General features: G+C 68.4%; 3 protein-coding genes across 9 annotated transcripts; all 3 read left to right on the top strand.

Moving 5' to 3' along the window:
* Positions 1-4,066: 4,066 nt before the first annotated feature.
* Positions 4,067-5,677, top strand: JUND (JunD proto-oncogene, AP-1 transcription factor subunit). Its single transcript, XM_074528709.1, has one exon. It carries the CDS (start codon positions 4,223-4,225, stop codon positions 5,165-5,167), a length of 945 nt encoding a protein of 314 aa, XP_074384810.1. The 5' UTR covers positions 4,067-4,222; the 3' UTR covers positions 5,168-5,677.
* A 312-nt stretch (positions 5,678-5,989) lies between these two features.
* LOC141725368 (uncharacterized) lies at positions 5,990-10,178 on the top strand. 2 transcript variants are annotated; one of them, XM_074528705.1, is made up of 4 exons: positions 5,990-7,212; positions 8,297-9,193; positions 9,756-9,901; positions 9,980-10,178. In XM_074528705.1, exons 1-4 carry the CDS (start codon positions 6,015-6,017, stop codon positions 10,019-10,021), a joined length of 2,283 nt encoding a protein of 760 aa, XP_074384806.1. In that variant the 5' UTR covers positions 5,990-6,014; the 3' UTR covers positions 10,022-10,178. The 2 variants fall into 2 exon arrangements, with proteins under 2 accessions (XP_074384806.1, XP_074384807.1); XM_074528706.1 differs by lacking the exon at positions 8,297-9,193 and having other exon boundaries at positions 5,996-7,212.
* A 1,412-nt stretch (positions 10,179-11,590) lies between these two features.
* On the top strand, positions 11,591-20,415 carry PDE4C (phosphodiesterase 4C). 6 transcript variants are annotated; one of them, XR_012577233.1, is made up of 16 exons: positions 13,339-13,608; positions 15,070-15,258; positions 15,340-15,376; positions 15,479-15,543; positions 15,644-15,693; positions 16,269-16,381; positions 16,486-16,579; positions 16,994-17,172; positions 17,268-17,366; positions 17,437-17,601; positions 17,684-17,783; positions 17,866-18,020; positions 18,102-18,224; positions 18,398-18,580; positions 19,052-19,714; positions 19,769-20,415. XR_012577233.1 is itself a non-coding variant. In XM_074528702.1 (15 exons), exons 2-15 carry the CDS (start codon positions 15,227-15,229, stop codon positions 19,544-19,546), a joined length of 1,890 nt encoding a protein of 629 aa, XP_074384803.1. In that variant the 5' UTR covers positions 11,591-11,777; positions 15,070-15,226; the 3' UTR covers positions 19,547-20,415. The 6 variants fall into 6 exon arrangements, 4 of the variants coding, with proteins under 4 accessions (XP_074384803.1, XP_074384802.1, XP_074384804.1 ...); XR_012577234.1 differs by having other exon boundaries at positions 19,052-19,768; positions 19,843-20,415; XM_074528702.1 differs by lacking the exon at positions 13,339-13,608 and adding an exon at positions 11,591-11,777 and having other exon boundaries at positions 19,052-20,415.
* The last annotated feature ends 679 nt before the right edge of the window (positions 20,416-21,094 follow it).

Here is a 21,094-nt window from a genome sequence, read left to right as displayed (position 1 = left end):
TCCCTGCTGGAAAACTCCTGTGGCATTTCAACAAAGCCCAGGCTGTGTCAGACTTTCCCTCGCCAACCTGCTCCCTCCCTCTGCATCCCTGTGCTGTGGCTTCCCTGCTGCAAAGGGAAACGGCTCCAGCCCTGCTGGGATTTTCTGGCACCAGAAATCCTCACTGCAACAACGGGGAGAGTCCTCCAAGCGCTCCTTATCTCCTGGCCAAGCTTTGGGGTCTGGTGATGGAGCTCGTTAAGTTCTGCGTTTGTTTAATTACCCCACTTTAGCAGCATTCCCTGCCTGCTTCCCTCTTTTTTTCCTTTTTCAATATTTATGTGCCCCCACAAAGGGCAGCTGAGTGGAAGGGCATTGCTCACTTTGGGCTTTTCTGCCCCAAAAATCCATCTCTGGGAGCTGCCACTGCCCCGTGGCAGAAAAACAAAACTAAAAAAAAAAAATAAAAAATGAAACAAGCCAGGGAGGAGCGAGATAAAAGCAACAAGCAGAGAGGAGGAGGAGGAGGAGGAGGAGGAGGAGGAGGAAAAGTCTGAGGCTGGCTGCGGGCGTGGGTGGGCGCAGAGCCTGGCAGGGCCAACGTGTCCCCATGGAAAGGCCCAGCAAAGGCCACCCTGCAAACCCTGCCCGGGGTGTTTTGGGGGCTCTGGAGCTCTGGTGGCAGCCCCGGGTCGGTGTCTCTGAGTGCCCACGGTGACTCAGAGCCGCTGAGCCCTGCGAGGAGGCAGCACAGGAATAGTTACACACCAGCGACGCGGAGGGAGTGGCTGCCGAAATATTTCAGGGCTGTGCTAAGCAACTAAAAATACACGTCAAACCCTCCTCCTCCTCCTTTTTCCTTTTTAAATCTGTTTTCTTTCTCTCTTTCTTTCTGGGGTTTTTTCTTTTTTTTTTTTTTTCTTTTTTTTTTTGATTCTTGTTTTTGGTTGTGGGAGGCCCCTGGGGGTTCCTCGGGGACAGGGCAGGTTTGGGGACAGGCGGTGGTGGCAGCTGTGACTTCTTGTTTTCCCGGCTCGGTTCCTCTGTCCCTGCCTGTGGCAATGACTAAGAGGCAGCTTCCCCTGCGTGCCCAGAGCCTGCCGTGCCAGTGCTGGGGGGCAAACCCTGCTTGTTCCCTTTTCCAGGGGGAGCTTGTGTGAATCCTGGGGTGCCAACCCTGCTTGTTCTCTTTTCCAGGGGGAGTTTGTGCCAATCCCGGGGTGCAAACCCTGCTTGTTCCTTTTTCCAGGAGGAGCTTGTGCCAATCCTGGGGTGCAAACCCTGCTTGTTCCCTTTTCCAGGGGGAATTTGTGCCAATCCTGGGGTGCAAACCCTGCTTGTTCCCTTTTCCAGGGGGAGCTTGTGTGAATCCTGGGGTGCCAGCCCTGCTTGTTCTCTTTTCCAGAGCCTGCCGTGCCAATGCTGGGGGGCAAACCCTGCTTGTTCCCTTTTCCAGAGCCTGCCGTGCCAGTGCTAGGAGGCAAACCCTGCTTGTTCCCCTTTCCAGAGCCTGCTGTGCCAATCCTGGGGTGCCAACCCTGCTTGTTCTCTTTTCCAGAGCCTGCTGTGCCAATCCTGAGGTGCAAACCCTGCTTGTTCCCTTTTCCAGGGCCAGCTTGGCATCCCTGGTACCTACCCCATGGGCACCTTTGTGTCCAGCCCATGGACACTCAGTGTGCAGGATCAGGCACCCCTGGTGCCCTGGAGCTGGTGGCACTGTTGGAGCCCTGGTGGGGACAGCAGGAGCGTGGGGATGCTCTGGTGGCCATGGCCTTGCTCCAGGCTCACCCCAAACCCTGCTCCGGGGTAAATCCAGGTGCCAGGACACCGAGGGCTCTGAGCGGCTTTGGGCACCCCGCCGTGGGACGGTGGCACTGCCAGCAGTGGGCACGGTGGCACTGCCACCAGCTCGGGCCCTCCCCGCGGCTCTGCGGGCGGAAGGGGTCACTGATTCACGCCCCTCATTAAAGGCTCATTAGGGAAATTAAGCCGCTGGCAGCAGGTTCTCGCTTTGGGGACAGGGGACACGCGGGATGAGCAGCGGTGGTGGCAGAGGGGGACACGGCAGGAAGAGCCCCAGGTGCCGCTGCCCCGGCGGGGCTGTGCCGGTGTCCGGTTCGTGGCTCCCGTCCCTGGGCACCGGGAGGCCCCGGGGCCGGTCGGTTCCCCGGTGGAACCGTGAAAGCACCGCCGGCCCAAGCCGGTTCTGCTCGCCCCTCTTTCCGTGGGGTGCCCCGGTGCCCGAGGTGTGTCCCCAGCCTGGGGACCCCGAGCGGGGCTGGGACAGGGACAAGGGAAGGGTTTTGACCTCCCTGTCCCTCGCCCGCCGGGTTTGGCCGGGACGGAAAGTCTGAACCTGCCGGTCCGGCCCGGCCGCGCCCCTAATGACGGGTTTGGGGCGGAAAGGGGAACGGCGGCTTCACCGGCGAGGACACCGGGCCTGGCACCGCCACCGGCTCGGGACACCGGGGCACACCGAGCCGCGTCCGCCCTGCTGAGATTTAACAAACCGCGTTTATTCGGGCTTTAATTAACAGCAGCTGTTGGGAGAGGGGGAAGGGAGATCGCAGTTGTTCTCTCACTTGTGCCTCAGTTTCCCCAGTGCCAGCACCGCGTGTGCCAGCCCCGAGCGGTGCCCAGGCCTGTCCTGGTGTCCCCCGTGTCCCCTGCAGCCAGGGCTGTGCCGTGCCGTGCCGTGCCATACCGTCCCCGCGGGCAGCACACAGCACGGACACACCGGGGCGGGAGCTCCTGGCACCGGCAGAACCGGGGCCCCGCGGTGTCCCCCGAGTCCCCCCACGCCCGCGGCGCTGACGCCGCTGATTTATCGCCGTCGTTAGCGCAGCCCGGGCAGCATCTGGCCGCAATTAGCGCGGGCTCGGCGTCACCCGCCCCGCTGTCCCGGGGCCCCGCGCGTGCCCGCGCTCCCGGCGGCGCGGGGGCCGCATCCTGCCCGGTGGGGGGGGGGGTTATCGGCGGCCACCGGCGCTGCCTCCCCCCCGCGCCGGTGACGTCAAGCGCTGACGCCGATCCGCCCCCTCAGCCGCCCGCGGGCTTGGCCGGCCGTGACGTCCGCCACCGCCACCGCCGCCGCCGCCGCCGTTAACTCCTTCCCCGGTGCCGCCCGCACCGGGCTCGTTGTGCCCCTGCCTGACCCGCGGTGCGGGGATGGTGGAACCCCCCCCGCCGCTCCCCGGTGAACCGGAGGGAGCGGCTGTTCCCCGGGTAACCCCCGGTGCCACCGGGGCACGGCGGTGCCACGGGAGGTGTGGGGACACGCGGGGACGGTACAGCCGCACAAACCCTGCCGTGCCAGCGGCCTGTCCCGGGCTGACCCACGCGGGCGGCGGCCGGGCCGTCCCCCGGGGTTCCCGTGAGGTCCCGTGGCGGTGCCTGGTCCGGTGTGCTCATTTATTTATTTGTTTGTTGTGCCCTTTTTACAGCCGGGGTTCGGCTCGGTGCCAGTGCTGGTGCCCAGTGCCTGAGTCAGTGCCCATGCCAGGGCCAGTTGTGGTGCCGATACCGGGAGCCCAGTACCAGGTGGCCGGTTCCTGTGCCCGGTCCCAGTTGCCAATTCCCATGCCCGGCTCCCATTCCTATTCCCGGTGCCTGCTTCCCGTGCCCTCTTCCCGGTGCCCTGTCCCGTTCCCGTGCCTAGTTCCCAGTGCCCGGTTCCCGTTCCGGGTTCCCGTGCCCGCTTCCCGGTTCCCGTTCCCGGTGCCAGTGCCCTGTCCCGTTCCCGTGTCCAGTTCCCGTTCCCGGTGCCCTGTCCCGTTCCCGTGCCCGGTTCCCGCCCCTCCCTTTGTGCCCATCGGCTCCGACGGGGCGCGCGCCGCGGAGCCACGTGACCGCCCCTCCCCCGCGCTGACGTCATCCCAGGGCCCCGCGCGCTGTTGTCCCGTTTACCCGCCGGTCGCCGCGGCGACGGGGCCGGGGCGGGGCCGGCACGGGGCGGGGCGCCGCCTCCGCGGGCCGAAGACCACGCCCCGTATGCAAACTAGGGCGGGCGAGGACGTCATCTGCAGCCAATGGACACTCGACGCGGTGAGGTCACCGCGGCGGCGCCGCCTATTTAACACGGCGCGGGGCGCGCGGCGGCGGCAGAGCCGTGTGCGCGCGCGCAGGAGCGGGGCCGCGGCCGGTGCGCACCGGGCGCCTCCCCCCCGCCCTCCCCGCCCCGCGCTCGCCCCGGTCCTCCCCCCGCCCCGGCGCCGTTTCCCCCGCAGCCGGGCGGGGGAGGAGGATGGAAACACCCTTCTACCATGATGATGTGTTGAGCGGCCTCGGCAGCGGCTTCGCTCCGTCCTCCGGCAGCAACGGGCTCCTCCTGCCTTTCCCCGGCGGCAGCATGATGAAGAAGGACGCTCTCGGGATGGCCTTACCGGAACAGGTGGCGGCGGCGCTGAAAGCCCCCGGCGCGGCCAGCGGCGAGGCGGCGGGACTGCTGGGCTCGGCCGAGCTGGGGCTGCTCAAGCTGGCGTCCCCGGAGCTGGAGCGGCTCATCATCCAGTCCAACGGGCTGGTCACCACCACCCCGACCAGCGGCCAGTTCCTCTACCCCAAAGCGGCGGCCTCCGAGGAGCAGGAGTTCGCCGAGGGTTTCGTCAAGGCGCTGGAGGACTTGCACAAGCAGAACCAGCTGGGCGGCGGCGCGGCGGGGAGCGGCGGCGGCGCGGGCGGCGGCGGCGGGGGAGGAAGCGGCGGCGCGGGCGAGCTGCCCGCCGCCGGGATGGCCCCGGAGCCGCCGGTCTACGCCAACCTCAGCACCTACCCGGCCGTCAGCTACGCCGCCGACCCCGGCCCGTTCGCGGCGCCGCCGCCGCGGCTGCCTCCGCCGCCGCCCCCGCCGCCGCTAAAGGACGAGCCGCAGATCGTGCCGGAGGTGCCGAGCTTCGGGGAAAGCCCCCCGCTGTCCCCCATCGACATGGACACGCAGGAGCGCATCAAGGCGGAACGGAAGCGGCTGAGGAACCGCATCGCCGCCTCCAAGTGCCGCAAGAGGAAGCTGGAGCGGATCTCCCGGCTGGAGGAGAAGGTGAAGAGCCTCAAGAGCCAGAACACGGAGCTCGCCTCCACCGCCAGCCTGCTCCGCGAGCAGGTCGCCCAGCTCAAGCAGAAGGTGCTCAGCCACGTCAACAGCGGCTGCCAGCTCCTGCCCCAGCACCAGCACCAGGTGCCGGCCTACTGACCCCGGGCGGGCCCCAGCCCGGGCACGGACCGAGGGGTCCCGGGGGAGCGCCCGCCCTGCCCCGGCCATGGACCGAGGGGAGCGGGGGAAGCGCTCATCGAGCCCCGGGAACGGACCGAGGGGTCCCGGGAACGGACTGAGGGGAGCGGGGGAAGTGCCCGCTCTGTCCCGGGAACGGACCGAGGGGTCCCGGGCACGGACCGAGAGGACTGAGGGGAGCGGGGGAAGCTCCCGCCTTAACCCGGGCACGGACTGAGGGGTCCCGAGGAGAGGAAGAAGAGCGATGATCGCCCTCCACCTCCCCGGACACGGACCGAGGGCTCTGAGGGGAGAGAACCGGGACCGGCTCCGGACGGCGGGCCCCGAGCACGCCCCGCTGCCCGCGGAGGAGGGAGCGGCCGGGGGGATTCCCGGCCGCGCACGGACTGAGAGGGGCTCGGGCCGCCCCCCCCGGGCCCCTCCGCGCCCCACACATTCCAGTGAGGTCCCAGTAAAGCCCCGCGACACGGAGAGTTGGCCTGTGGCTGTTTGCTGCGCCCGGGAAGGGACGGGAAGGGGCGGCGCGGGCAGGAAGTGGCGCGGCCGGTGCCATCTTGGGCTGGGGGGGAACGGCCCCGGGGGGATCGGGGAGTTCTGGGGGGGCGATGGGGAGTGAGACCCCCTCAGGGCTGGCCGAGAGGCTCTGGGAGTCACCGGAGAGGGTGGAGGGCGAGGGAGGTCCGTGGGGCTGTGGTTATTGGGGAGGGGGTGTTGGGGGGAGCTGGGGAGGGTGGAGGGTGTTGTGGGGAGGGGGTAGTGAAGGGTTGGGGTGCTGTGGGGTTATTTGGGCTCTCTTGGGGGGGGGGATATGGGGGTGTATTTGGGCTCCCCTGGGGCTGAGGGGTTCCTATGTGTGAGGAGGTGGGCGAGGGGACCCCAGTGCGGGTCCTGGCTGTGGCTCTGCCCCTGCCGGACCCTCTCCGTGTTGGGGGGTTCACCAGCACCCCCCTGTCCGGGCCCCCGGGGGTCACCGCGATGCGCCCAGCGAGGCCGGGCCTGCCCTGCTCCGCCCCGGCTTCGGCAACAGCCCTGGGCTTCCCGGCACCGCTCAGGCTCCTCCCCGGCCTTCCCCACCTGCGGGGCCCCAGCCCGGGGAGAGCCGCACCGGGGCACCGAGCCCGTGTCCTGGGGACGCTGCTCCAGCAGCGGGATCTCCCCGGGAGCCGGCTGTGCGAGAGCGTGGGGTGCGTGGGTACCCTGCTCTGGGGGGCTCCCCGGGGACCCCACGTTCGGTGCCGTGCCCTGGAGGCCTCCCCGGGGATCGTTCGGCACCGGGCCGTGCTGTGGGTGGCTCCCCGGGGACCCTACGTTCAGCACCGGGCCGTGCCGTGGGTGGCTCCCGGGACGCGGTGCCAGCCGGCTGCGGTTTCCCGGAGGAAGCGCCGTCCCGTCCCGTCCCGTCCCGTCCCCGCCGCGCGGAAGCGGCGCCGTCCCGGCGCGGTTGAGCTGCTGCGCCCCGGATGTGCCGCTCGCTCCGGAGCGAGGACGGACGGGGCAGCACCTGTCCGGCCCGGTGCCCTCAGTGCCCTGTGTCACCAGATCCCCGTGTCCCCAAATCCCCGCAGCCTCATGTCCCCGCTCCCATTGTCCCTGCATCGTGGTGGTCCCTTTGTCCCCGCATTCCCACGGTTCAGCGTTCCGGTATCCCGATGCTGTCTCTTTCCCAGATCCCTTTGTCCCCAATCCCCACATCCCGGTGTCCCCACGTGCCCCGATCCCTTTGTGCCCGCTTCCCGGTGTCCGCGGCGATCGCGGCAGGGCTGCCTCCCGGTACCGGGGCCGTTTCCCGGTCCTGCGGTGGGCGGGGAAGCGGCCGGGATGGGGGGGGGGGGTTCCCCCGGTGCCCGCGGGGTCCCGGCGCTGCGGTGCCGCTCGGTACCGACAGGGGGCGCCCCCGCCTCCCCCGGGGCGGGTAAAGGCGGCGGGAGCGGCACCGGCACCGGGCGGGATGGCCCGGGGCGCGCTCCGCCTGCTCTGCTGCGCCGCTGCCCTGCTCGCTGCCGCAGGTACCGGGCACGGGGAGGGTCCGCGGGGTCCCGGGGCTCGGGGGAGAGGCGGCACCGGGGGCCGGGCGCTTCCCGGTACCGGCGGTGGGTGCACCTGGGGCCTCTCCCCGCCCGGTTCCAGGTGTGGGGAGAAGCGTCCGGGTGCTCCGGGGCACCGGGGACGTTCGGGGAGGTCTCCACGTGTAGCGGTCTCCAGTGGGGCACTGGGGGGTTCCGTGTCCCCTTTGGGGCTGGGGTTACCGGGGGGCTGCACCGGAGCGCCCCTCCCCTCCCGGACCGCGGGCTGCCAAACCGGCTGCTCCTGGCACGGCTACCCTGGCACCGCATCGGCATCCCGGGACAAAGGGCCCCCGGTGTCCCGGGCCACCGTGGGCCCTCCGCACCCTCCCTGCACCCCGAGGGGCCTCGCTCACCCATCCTGGCACGCACGGGCGCCGTGCCATCCTGGCACAGGGTGGCAGATGGTGGCAGCCCATCCCAGCGAGGCTGGCAGCCGTGGGGACCCCCAGGCACGCTGTGCCCCTGGTGCTGGCCCTGCCACGGGGCATTTCCCCCTGGGGCCAGCCTGGACTTGCTCCTCCTGTTGTGCAAACAGGGTTCGGGCAGATAAGGGGCACTGCCAGCGCTGCCAGGCAAACCTGCTCTGTCCCACGTGGCCAGGGGAGAGTCCCTGCCACACCTGGCCCTGAGGGTGTCCCTGGCCCTGAGGGTGCCCGGTGGGTGCCACCAGTGCTGGGCCAGCACGTGTCCCCGTGCCCTGGCACTGCCACGCTGCCCTGCCTGTGCCCAGCAGTGCTGTGCCCGTGGCATCGCAGCTCGGGGGGCTCGCTCTGGTTCTGGGTTCTGGGGTTTGGTGCTGGCTGAATCCCAGTTCTGTGTGATCCAAACCAGCTGGGAATGATCCCTGTGAGGCCGGAGGTGGGGCCGGGGCTGCTGCCCTGCCAGGCCCTGCCAGGTCCTGCCATGTGCTGCTCAGCAGCTCCCTCCTCCTCCGAGGGCTGGAGCCAGGCCTGCACTGATCCTGTCCCCACAGTGTCTCAGAACAGCTCAGGGATGGCTGTGTCACCGTCTCTGTCCCCTACAGCCACCAGCCAGGGCACTCAGAGTGTGAGTTCATCTGGGCCTGATTTGGGAGCAGTCAGTGAAGCACCAACCCCACCCAGCACCTCGGGATCAACAGCATCTTCAGCATCTCCATCCAGCACCACCACAGCACCATCCAGTACCTTGGGATCAAAACCATCTCCATCATCTTCATCCAGTAACTCGAGATCAGCACCTCCGTCATCTCCATCCAACACCACCACACCAACAACTCCATCCAACACCTCGAGATCAACACCATCTCCATCATCTCCATCCAACACCACCACACCAACAACTCCATCCAACACCTCGAGATCAACACCATCTCCATCATCTCCATCCAACACCACCACACCAACAACTCCATCCAACACCTCGAGATCAACACCATCTCCATCATCTCCATCCAACACCACCACACCAACAACTCCATCCAACACCTCGAGATCAACACCTCCATCATCTCCATCCAACACCACCACACCAACAACTCCATCCAACACCTCGAGATCAACACCTCCATCATCTCCATCCAACACCACCACACCAACAACTCCATCCAACACCTCGAGATCAACACCATCTCCATCATCTCCATCCAACACCACCACACCAACAACCCCACTCAATGTCTCGGGATCAACACCTCCATTATCTTCATCCAACGCCACCACAGCACCATCTTCAGCCAGGACACCCTCATCCAACGCCACCACGGCACCAACTCCATCCCACACGAATGTGTCCAGACCCACAGAGCGTCCATCCAGCCCAGCCCCCTCCTCACCCAGCCCCTCTGGGCCTGCCTCTCCTCCCACAGCCCCCGTGAGCACCAGCAGTGTCACCAGCGGTGTCACCAGCAGCTCCAGAGGGACAGCAGCCCCTGGGAGCTCTGGTGAGAGCCAGCCTGGGGGGCACTGGGCAGCCTGGGAATGGCCATGGACCCCCTGGATCCCCCACCTGGGGCTGCACTCAGAGGTGCAGGTGCCACCATGAGCCCAGAGCCCCCCTGGCTGCTCCCCCTTCCTTGGGGGGGTTGTTGAGGGCTCCCCTTTTGTCCCCCAGTCAAGGGGGGGTCAGGAGGTGACACAGGAGCTGGGTGCCAGATGGGTGGGGTGGTGGCAGTTGGGTGGCTGGAGCCAGAATTGAGTCACCCCTTTCTCACTGGTGCTTGGAGGCTGGGCATCAGTGTCAGTGGGGGGAATAATGGGGTGCCAGGGGGAATAATGGGGTGCCGGGGGAAAAACAGGATACCAAGGGGAACAACGAGATGCGGGGGGGGAATAATGGAGTGGCAGGGGGGAATAACGGGATGCCAGGAGGAGAAATAATGGGGTGCCAGGGGGGAAATAATGGGATGCCAAGGGGAACAACTAGATGCTAGGGGGAATAACGGGGTGCCAAGGGGAATAACGGGGTTCCAGGGGGAATAACGGGGTGCCCATCTCGCCCCGCAGAGCAGCGCCCCACCGAGCTGAGCCCTGCCGTGGTCGCTGTCCTCTCCCTGGCCGTGTGCGTGCTGCTGGCGGCGGTGGCCGCGCTGCTGGTGCGGCGGGCCCGGCGCGGGACCCCCCCGTTCCAGCACCTGGATGAGGTGCCCATGGTGCGTGGGGGGATTTGGGGAGGGGGAAGCAGCCCCGGGGTGCGGCGCTCACCGCGCTCTCTTTCTCTTTTTCCCCAGAGCAAAGTGACCGAGGGGTCCCCTGTGCCCACCCCCAGCTGAGCCCCCAGTGCAGCTGAATAAAGGAGCCGCTCCCGCCTCTGCCTTCCCGTCTGCCGTGTGCTCTGCAGCCCGCCCGGGAAACCCCCGGTCCCGGGGATGCCCCGGCCGCTTTCGGGGTGCCCCGGGCCGGGCTGGCGGCCGCGGGCTGTTCCCGGTGCGGCGGGGCGGGTACCGGGGGGCGCGGGGTGTTCCCGGTGCCGGGGGTGCGGATGCGGGGGGCGCGGGCTGTTCCCGGTGCCGGGGGTGCGGTGCCGGGAGTGCGGGGTGTTCCCGGTGCGGCGGGGCGGGTACCGGGGGGCGCGGGGTGTTCCCGGTGCGGCGGGGCGGGTACCGGGGATGCGGCGGTGCCGCCGGGGGTGCGGGGCCCGCGCAGCCCCCCCGGCGAGGTGCGATGGGAGGGAGGGAGCGAGCGGCCAGGCACGCACGTCGCTTTCCTTCTGCTCCGCTGCACTCGGCCGGGGCCGCGCTCGCCGCGAGGACCGGGCACCGGTACGGGGCTGCGGGCGGGGCCGGGGGCTGCGGCCGCTGGGGACCCCCGTGCCGGGCATCGGCGGGGCCGGGGGTGGGGATCGGTGCTGGGGCTCTGCGGGTGCGCCCCGGTGCTCGGGGCCGGTGGGCGGCAGGTGTCCGCGGTGGATCATTAACGTGGCACCGGTGGGTTCGTGACTTGGCGGGCGCTGCGGGCTGGGGGTCGCCCCCCGTGTCCTCACATCCTTGTCGCTGTCCCCATGCAGCCCACGGGAGCAGCGGGAGTGGGGCGGGGGGCTCCCGAAACCCGAGGTGGGGGCTGAGCCCGGCCGAGCCCCGGTGGCCGTAAATCACGGCGGGGAGGAGCCCGCGCGTCCCGGCCCCGCGGTGGCCCCGGGGTGTCCCCAGCGGCGGGAGGGGGGTCCCCGCCGGTGAGCCCCTCCCGGCCGCGGCACCGGAGCTCCCCCCGCAGGGACGGCGATGAGACGGAGCCGGACAGCGCTGCCCTTCCTCGGCGCGGAGGTGAGAGCGGCACCGGGGCCACCGGCGGGGCGAGGGGTGTCCCGGGGGGCGAGGGGTGTCCCCGGTATGAGCGTCCCAGCGCCGGGCCCCCGGGCAGCAATAACCGGGCTGGCGGCGCTGAGCGGGAGTTAATTATCCCCTTAATGGGCGGTTAATTATTATTCACCTCTGCGTAATTGCGCGCCGGCTCCGGGGGTTTTTCCGGCGGGGTCCCGGGGGAACTCAGGGGGGTCCTCTCCGGTGGCGGCGGGAGCGGGAGGACGAGGATGAGGAGGGGGAGTCCCGGTGGCTCGGTGCGCTGCGGGCGGGGCGGCTCCCGGTGCCCCGGCTGGGCCTTTCCCGGTGCCCCCCGGCCCAGGTACCCCCGGTACCCCCGCCTGCAGTCCCGCACTGTGTCCGCCAGGGGGCGCCGGCGCGCTACCGGCGCTTGGTACCGGCGGGGGGGGCGGGGGGCGCTGTCCGGGCGGGACCCCCGGGCCGGGATCAGCAGGGACCCCCCCCCCACCCGGTGCCAGCCCCGCGCCCCTCACCGCCGCTCCGTTTCCCGGCAGCGCTGCCGCGATCCCGCCGAGGCCGCCCCGTCGGGCCCGCTCCCGGGAGCGGCGCTGGGCGCCGTGCGCCGGCGTTTCTCCGGGACCCCGCTGCTGCCGCCGCTGGGCTGCCGGTTGGCGGAGGCGGCCCGAGCCCCCGAGCCCGAGGCTGCCCGGGTGGTGTTCACCATCGAGGAGAGCGGCCCCAGCAGCGGCGATGAGTCCGAGCCCCCCCGGTAAGGGCGGCACGGGGAGCGGGGAGGCGATGCCCCGGTGGCACCGGGAGCGGGTTACCGGGCAGGGCACGGCTGGCGGGGGACGCTCCCGGGTTCAGCACCGGCGGCCGGACAGCGGCACCGGGGCAGAGCACCCGGTGGGTTGGGGACAAACTGCTGTCACCGACCCCGGGATGTGCATTGTGATCCCCGTCTGTCCCTGTCACCCCCATCACCCATCCCTGCCCTCACCCCCTCCCTGTCCCCGTCCCGTGTCCCAGCCAGAGCCACCCCCGGCCTGGCCTGGCCCTGCCCGAGGTGACCTCGCTCCCTCCCGCGGTGGCTCGGGCCCAGCCGTGCCGCTCCAGGGCTATTTTTGGGCCGTTCCCCCTGTCCCGTGCCTCTCCCAGCCCGGCTTGTGGGGACAGCGAGGAGCTGGCACAGCCGAGGGACACGGCTCTGGTGTCACTTGTCCTGCACAGACACGTGGGGACAGCGACACTGCGATAAGGACTGGCTGTCCTGGGCACGGGGACTGGCTGTGCTGCGCCCAGCCCTGGCTGCCAGCCAGCACGGGGGGCTCTTCCCTGTGTCCCACATCCCCTGATGTCCCTGTCCCACCCCCCTCTGCCCTGATGTCCCCACGGACAAGCCAAGGTGACCCCTCCAGGACCCCTTTCCCATTGGTTTTGGGGTCCCCCCCTGGCAGGGGGCTCTGTTGCTGTCCCTCCTGGCTCCCTGCCACCTGCTGGGTATTTTTGTGGCCATCAGGAACAGCCGGGAGTCACGTCCTGCTGCATCGGGCTGGGCAGGTGCCACCTCCCACGGCCACCTCACAGCGGGTCCCCCACAGTGTCACTGCCACCAGCTGCACCTCACCCTGCTCGGGGGTGGCTCCAGGAGGGGACAGCACCACGGAGGGGCTGGGGCACGGTGTGGGGTGGCTTTGGCTCTCACAGGTCCCTCTGTGGCACTGTGGCACGTCCACACCACACGTCTGGGATGCTCTGAGCTCAGCTGTGTCCCTTGGTGGCACCGTGGCACTGCCACACTGCGAGTTCAGGATGCTTCGGGCTCAGCCAGGTCCCTGTGTCCCTTGGTGGCACCGTGGCACTGCCACACTGCGAGTTCAGGATGCTCCACGCTCACTTGTGTCCCTCCGTGGCACCGTGTCACAGCCACACCGCCTACTGGGGATGCTCCAGAGTCACTTGTGTCCCTTGGTGGCACCATGGCACTGCCACACCGTGTGTCAGGGATGCTCCAGACTCAATTATGTCTCTCAGTGTCACCGTGTCGCAGCCACACCACGCGTCAGGGAGGCTCCAGACTCACTTGTGTCCCTCGGTGGCACCGTGTCACACCACACCGGGATGCTCCGTGCTCAGCCGTGTCCCTCCGTGGCTCCCCGGGTGCTTCTCGGGCCGTTTTGCCGCGTCCCCGGGCAGAGCCCCCCTGCCCTTTCGGGAGCAGCCGCCGCCCCGGGGCCGGCAGGGTGGCCGGTGGCACCGGGCCAGCGAGGGGCCACGTGCCCGGCCCGCAGGCACACCGGGGGGGGCCCGGCTCCGTGCGCGGCCGCCGGAGCCAGACAGTTGTTTAATTTCCCAGGCGCAGGGCGGGAGGGGGATGGAAACTTTCCCGGGGCCGCCGGGGCCGGGACGGCCGCGCTCTTCCCGCTCCGCACCGGGGCCGCGCGGGGGTCCCTGAGCCGGGCCATGCTGCCCGCCGCGCCCCGCTCCCCGGGGGCTTCTCCGGCCACGTCCCCCCGCAATTCTCCCGTGCTCTTCAGGAAGCTCCTGATGAACCAGAGCATCCGCCTGCAGCGGCGCTTCACTGTGGCGCATCCCCTCTGGTAAGGGGGGCGCGCTGGAGGGGTGGCACCGGCCTGTGCTGCCGCCGTGGGGGCGGCACTGCTCCCCCCGGAGCTGTGGCGCGTCCTCGGCGCTGTGGGGACGCGGAGGGGACAGCGGTGTCCCCTCGTGGTCAGGGGGAGCGGGGCTGAGCACGGACACGCTGGTGGCAGGGACCCCGGTGGGGACAGAGGGGACTTTGCCCCCCAAATCAAGGCACCGGCGCAACCACCGCGGCTCCTCCGTGCCCTCCCCGCCTCGGAGCTCCGCGGTTTTGGGGTGCCGCGGGGCTCAGCACATCCCTCCTCGGCAGCCACAGCCGCTATTTATAGCGGCCCCCCCGGCACGGACACCGCTCCGAGGTCATTCACGCCCAAACCAGGGGGGTTAATCGGGCACCGACCCCGTGGCAGGGGCCCGTGTGCCCCGCGGTGGCAGCGGGGTCAGGGTGGTGGCACGGGGCCGGGAACAGGCGCGGGGCCGTCGGAGGGACAATGCGGCTTTGTGCTGCCGGTACCATCGGGGATGGGCGGCCGAGGCACGAAAACAAGGGGCTGCGGGATGGCATGACGCGGTGCCGGCTGGCACTGCCACCGCCAGCGCCGGGCACGGCCGCGCCACAGCCGCCGGGGCTGCCGGAGCGGGACGATGCTGCCGGGCGGCCGGTGCCCGTCCCGGAGGCACTCCTGCATCGGGTACGTGCTGGGACACGCTGGGGACGCGGTGGCGCGGTGGCATCCGCGCTTCCCGGAGCTCTGGGGTGGTTTGGTGGCGGTGCGGGAGGGGACAGGCGCGGGTGGCCCTCGCTGTGTCCCTTTGAGCGCAGCCTTTCCCATGACCTCGGGGCCAGCAGGGTGGGTGAGGCGGCCGGGCCGGCTCGGGGACACTGCAGGGTCACCATGGCTGTCCCCCTGTGCCCCCCGGATGCGCACGGCTGCCAGGTGACTCCGGCTGGGGTGCCCTGGGCTGCCGCCAGCGTGTCCCCGGGGGCCGGGGCTTGGCTTCTGCGGCGGTTTCTGTCCTTCGATGTCCCCTGGCTCTGTGCCGGGGCTGGGATATTGTCCCCTCCATGGGACACGGCTCCTCCACACGGGGCTGATGGAGGCTTTGGAGCACTCGGGGCCGTGGTGACAGGTAGGGCAGGGACAGGCAGGAGCCAGCCCTTCCTGGGGTCCCTGGAGCTGGGAGCTTCAGGGCAGTGGGTGCTGTCCCAGCCGGGTGACATGGGACAGCCTGGCACTGCTGCTCAGTGTCCCAAGTGCCAGCAGGGAGCTGAGAGGGTCCCTGTGCACCGAGCTGTGCCCGTTCTCAGCAGGTGCCAGCAGGGCCAGACTGGGCACTGCTGTCACCACAGGGTCACCAAGCTGGGCACAGCGGGACGGTGGCATAGAGAGCCCCGCAAACCCGGCAGCATCCCCGGGGCCGAGGTGCCCGTGCCAGCCCTGTCCCCTCTCCCCCCACAGCTTTGACCTGGAGAATGGCCCCCCCGGGCGGGGCGCCCTGGACCCCCAGGCCAGCCCGGGCGCGGGGCTGGTGCTGCAGGGCTCCTTCTCGCACGGCCAGCGCCGCGAGTCCTTCCTGTACCGCTCCGACAGCGACTACGACCTGTCCCCCAAAGCCATGTCCCGCAACTCCTCCATCGCCAGCGACCTGTGAGTGCCCCCCAGCCCAAATCCCCGGGACCCCCTTCCCTCCCTCCCCTGCCCTGGCTCACGCTCGCTGTGCTCCCGCAGGCATGGAGAAGACATGATCGTCACCCCCTTTGCCCAGGTAGGTGCCAGGGGGACACAGAGGGGACAGAGCTGCAGCCCGCAGCGGGGTGGGGGTCCCGGGGGGGTCGCAGCCCGACCCCAGCCCCCTGTCTCCCCCCAGGTCCTGGCCAGCCTCCGCACCGTCCGCAGCAACCTGAGCCACCTGCAGGAGCGCGCTGGCATCAAGTGAGCGGGCAGGGGTGGGAGGGCGAGGATGTCACCCAGTGGGGACCCCGGCCCACGCCGCTCTGGGGGTCACAGCTGCTGAGCCCCCCGTGTTTGACAGGCGGGGATCGAGCAGCAGCCTGCCCTCGGGGAGCAAGGCCAGCCTGTCCGGTGAGTACCGGGGGAACGGTGGCGGGGAGGGTTTGGGACGTGTCCCCGCGTCCCCAGGCTGTGTCCTGCCGTGCCCTGGGGGTGCAGCCGCCTCCCCCAAGCCGAGGCAGAGCTGCGGCTTTGCCCTTTGGGATCCATGTCTGGTTTTCGGCAGCTCCTCCCGCCCTCCGCGGCGGTGGAAAAGCTCCGGTTGACGTCAAACCTTCCATTAATAAAAGGCCGGCGGTGAGCGGGGCCCCGCGGGAGCCCGGCTGCCCCCGGGGCTGGCTGTCACCCCACGGGACAGCGTGGCACGCCGCGTGCCGGGGCTGCCGGGCCATGGGGACAGCGTGCCGGGGCTGAGCCCCGCTGCCCAGCCATGCCCGACCCCCTGTGCCCCCCTGTGCCCCGTTTGGGGGTGCTGGGACAGGCTGAGCCCCGCTGCCCAGCCATGCCCGACCCCCCGTGCCCCGTTTGGGGGGTGCTGGGACCCCCAGCCTGGCCAGCCCCCCGGTTTGGGGTGGCACCAGCCCCCCCGTGCCGGGTGGCCGCGCTGCTGGCTGGTCCCTTGCCAAGCTGGCGGGTGCCCCCAGCAGAAGATGCCCACCAGAAGCTCTCGAGGGAGACCCTGGAGGAGCTGGATTGGTGCTTGGACCAGCTGGAGACGCTGCAGACCAGGCACTCGGTCAGCGAGATGGCCTCCAACAAGGTAAGGGACATTTCCACGGTCACCCTGGCGGGCAGGGGGACCCCAGAGCCCCCCGGGATGTCCTGCCAGCCCCTCACACCCCTGACCCTGGCACCCACCTGCAGTTCAAGCGGATGCTGAACCGGGAGCTGTCGCACCTGTCGGAGACAAGCCGCTCGGGGAACCAGGTGTCCGAGTACATCTCCAGCACCTTCCTGGGTGAGGAACCCGCCCCAGGGTCACCTCCTGCTGGCAGCAGGGTGGGCTTTGTGTCCCAGAGAGCTGGGGTGCCCACGGGGATGATGCCAGCGGAGGGTCCCACTTGCTTCTTGTGGAGGAATGGAATGGGGGGACCAGGGGGGTTTTTCTGGGTGTCCCAGTGGGATTTGTCCCACAGATGTCACAGCATTTGTCCTGGCTGGGAGTGCTGGCTCATACTGGTGTATACTGGTGCACTGGGGCTGTTGGGGCTATGAGGAGTGTTCAGGGGTCCCCTGGTAGGTGTGTGGCCTGTGGATGGGGTTGAAGTAAAGTGCTGCAGCCCCCGAATTGTCACAGTGTGACCTGTGCCTGTCCTCGGTGCCACCTGGGGAGGTGCTGGCAGTGACACTTGGCCTGCCCGTGCCACCCCAGACAAGCAGCACGAGGTGGAGATCCCCTCGGCGCTGGCGAAGGACAAGGAGAAGGAGCGGAGGAAGCGACCCATGTCCCAGATCAGCGGCGTCAGGAAGCTCAAGCACAGCTCCAGCCTGGCGGCCGCCGGCATCCCGCGCTTCGGGGTGCGCACAGAGCACGAGGCGCTGCTGGCCAAGGTGGGGACATGGGGACGCCCCTGGCAGGGGTGACCCCCCAGCTGAGGGGTCCCCAGCAGCAGCCCCCCATGGATCTCTGTCCCTCTGCTGCCCAGGAGCTGGAGGACACCAACAAGTGGGGGCTGGACGTGTTCAAAGTGGCCGAGTACTCGGGGAACCGCCCGCTCACCGTCATCATGTACAGCATCTTCCAGGTGAGCCTCCCGCCGCGGTGTCCCTGTCCCTGTGCCCGCACGGGGACGAGCCACCTGTGCCTCCCTGCAGGAGCGGGACCTGATGAAGACCTTCCGCATCCCCGTCAACACCTTCATCACCTACATGCTGACGCTGGAGGATCACTACCACGCCGACGTGGCCTACCACAACAGCCTGCACGCCGCCGACGTGGCGCAGTCCACGCACGTCCTGCTCTCCACACCGGCCCTGGAGGTGATTCCCGGTCACCTGAGGCCACCCAGGTGTGCCTGGCCGGGCTGGCATGTGTCCCCAATGCTGTTCCCACCATTCCTAGGCTGTCTTCACGGACCTGGAGATCCTGGCTGCCATCTTTGCCAGTGCCATCCATGACGTTGACCACCCCGGGGTCTCCAACCAGTTCCTCATCAACACCAGTGAGCTGGGGCTCAGGGATGGACCTGGGGGATATTGGGGGACCCCAGGAGTGACCCCGGGGTGACCAGTGCTGTCTCACAGACTCAGAGCTGGCCCTGATGTACAACGACGCCTCGGTGCTGGAGAATCACCACCTGGCTGTGGGCTTCAAGCTCCTGCAGGAGGAGAACTGTGACATCTTCCAGAACCTGAGCAGGAAGCAGAGGCAGACGCTCCGTAAAATGGTCATCGACATGGTATGGGGGGCTGCACCTGCCCAGGGTGGGGTCTGCGCTGGGGGATCAGGCTGGGACCCCTTCCCACCTCTCCCTGCCCAGGTGCTGGCCACGGACATGTCCAAGCACATGAACCTGCTGGCGGATCTGAAGACCATGGTGGAGACCAAGAAGGTGACCAGCCTGGGCGTGCTGCTGCTGGACAACTACTCCGACCGGATCCAGGTGGGGACACACCTGGGCAATCCTTCCCAACGCTGCAGGTGCCCATCCTCTGGCCTGCTGGGATGTCCCATTTGGTGCCACCACCATCCCAAACTCATCAAGGGGGCCAAGAGGGTTCGTGGCCCAGTGTGGGTGGCCCTGGGGCACAGAGGACACGCTGTCCATGCCCGCAGGTCCTGCAGAACATGGTGCACTGCGCCGACCTCAGCAACCCCACGAAGCCTCTGGAGCTGTACCGGCAGTGGACTGACCGCATCATGGTGGAGTTCTTCCACCAGGGGGACCGGGAGCGGGAGAAGGGCATGGAGATCAGCCCCATGTGCGACAAGCACACCGCCTCCGTGGAGAAATCACAGGTGGGACACCCCTGGGGACACCTGGGGATATAGGGACACACCTGGACACATAGGGACACACCTGGGGCCTTGGGGGTACATGGAGATCAGCCCCATGTGCGACAAGCACACTGCCTCCGTGGAGAAATCACAGGTGGGACACCCCTGGGGACACCTGGGGATATAGGGACACACCTGGGGACATGGGGACACACCTGGGGACACCTGGGGACATGGGGGGTACATGGAGATCAGCCCCATGTGCAACAAGCACACTGCCTCCGTGGAGAAATCACATGTGAGGGACACCTGGGGACATGGGGACACACCTGGGGACACCTGGGGACATGGGGGGTACAGGGAGATCAGCCCCATGTGCAACAAGCACACCGCCTCCGTGGAGAAGTCCCAGGTGAGACACGCCTGGGGACACCCCTGGGGACAGGGCAGGTGCCAGGCCCGGGCAGGGGGCTCAGCTGTGCCTCCCCCCAGGTGGGATTCATCGACTTCATCGCCCACCCACTGTGGGAGACCTGGGCCGACCTGGTGCACCCCGACGCGCAGGAGCTGCTGGACACGCTGGAGGACAACCGCGAGTGGTACCAGAGCATGATCCCGCGCAGCCCCTCTCCTCCTCCCGAGGCGCCCGCAGCGTCCCCCGCCACCACCGACAAGTTCCAGTTCGAGCTGACTCTGGAGGAGGAAGAGGAGGAGGAGGAGGGTGAGTCGGACACGGAGCTGGAGGGCGCCGAGAGCCCCCTGGACGAGGACAACAGCGGCTCCAAGACGCCGGGCACGGATGACTCGGAGGCTGCCGACACCAAGGGCCCCTGCCCCGGCCCCGGGGACGTGGACAACCGGCGGGCGCTGCAGGGGACGCTGCCCAAGGACGGTGGCAGCGGGGGCTCCGTGCCAGGGCCCGAGGGCAGCCAGGGGCTGTGCCTGGACACGGAGGGCAATGTCACATTCCTGTCCCTGGGCACGTAGCGGCACCGGCCCGGGCGACGTGGGACTGGGCACTGCCCTGAGCAGGGCTGGGGACACTGGGGAGCACTGGCACTGCACGGACTCGGGGACACCCAGGATGTGTCCCTGTTTGGGAGCTGGGCAGGTCCTGACAGGTATGAGGATGTTGCTGGCCTTGTCCTGGGAAAGGTCCCTGTCCCTTCAGACAGGGCTGGGGACAGTGCTGGCCTTGTCCTGGGAAAGGTCCCTGTCCCCTTCACACAGGGCATGGGGACACTGCTGGCCTTGTCCTGGGAAAAGTCCCTGTCCTGGGAAAGGTCCCTGTCCCTTCACACAGATGTGGGGACATTGCTGGCCTTGTCCTGAGAAAGGTCCCTGTCACTTCACACAGGGTGTGGGACAGCCCAGCCTGTCCTCCATGCCCAGCCCAGCCCTGGGGCCATCACACCCCACAGGGCTGCAGGAAGGAGCATTCCAGCACTTTCCAGGTGTCCCCTGGCAGGACGGCAACCCCGTGGTGGCACCAGGTGGGCAGAGGGTGTGCCGGTGACCCCCCCAGCACGAGGCACCCCCAGGCACGGCACGGGCACGGCTCAGTGGTTTATTTATTTGGGGGATAAGTTCACTTTTTAAAGCCTTTTGTAGCTCACTTTTTACTACGAGCCTCCCCGAGGCTCACACACATCTTCGGGGCGGAAAGATGCATTTTTTTGGGGGGAGGAAAGTTCCATTTCTGCTCTGTCATCACTCCAAATGCCATTTGTACTTCACATTTCGGACCCTGGCGGGTGCTGTCACCACCCCTTACCCCCATCTCCGTTATCCTGCCTGGGGCAGGGTCCTTTGGGATTCTTCCTTCACCTTCCAGAGATTAAACCCGGTTTGTTCCACCCTTAACCTGAGCCTCTGTGTGTCACGGGAGCCGCGGGCAATGTCCCCAGGGACTGCTGTGGTTGGCGGCCCCGTCTCCCGCCGGGCACCGGGCAGGGCCCGGCTGTGCGCTGGAACAAAAGGCAGCTCCTCCCTGGAAACGCCGATCCATCACTGGCAAACACGACCTGCTAAGGTAAATATTTAATCGCCGGCTTGGCGCGGCGCGGAGGCCGCTCCCGGCTCTTCCGCATTGCTGCCCACGGTGATTTATCCCCACAAACGCGGCCCCACCCGGGGCACTGCCCTGGCACGTGGGGCCCTCGCCCCCTGCCTGCTCTGGCAGCAGCAGCGGAACCTCGGCTGTCGATGGTTTTTCACCAGCCCAGCCTTCCCCAGGGTTTTTGGGAGTGCCGGGTCCTGCAGGGGTGGTGGCAGCTCGGTGCCATCGCTGCGGGTGCTGGATGTCCCCCTGTCTCTGCAGATAGGGACGGGCTGAGGCTCCGTGCTCTCAAATGCGCAAATCCAGATCCAGCCCACACCTGGAGTAGGGCAGGTGGAAAAAGCCCTGTTTCTGGCTAGGGGGCTGCAGCGTGAGGAGAGCAGTGGGGCTGTTGGCTGGAGAAGGTGATGGAAAATGGGCACGGCGGCCTGGATTCAGCCCTGAGCCTGGATCTGTCCCTAATTCTGGATCCATCC

Source organism: Zonotrichia albicollis, chromosome 29 (genome assembly GCF_047830755.1).
Source record: "Zonotrichia albicollis isolate bZonAlb1 chromosome 29, bZonAlb1.hap1, whole genome shotgun sequence".
NCBI classification, from domain to species: Eukaryota; Metazoa; Chordata; class Aves; order Passeriformes; family Passerellidae; genus Zonotrichia; species Zonotrichia albicollis.
Note: the sequence above shows the minus strand (reverse complement) of the source record. Positions and strands in the feature narration are given on the sequence as shown.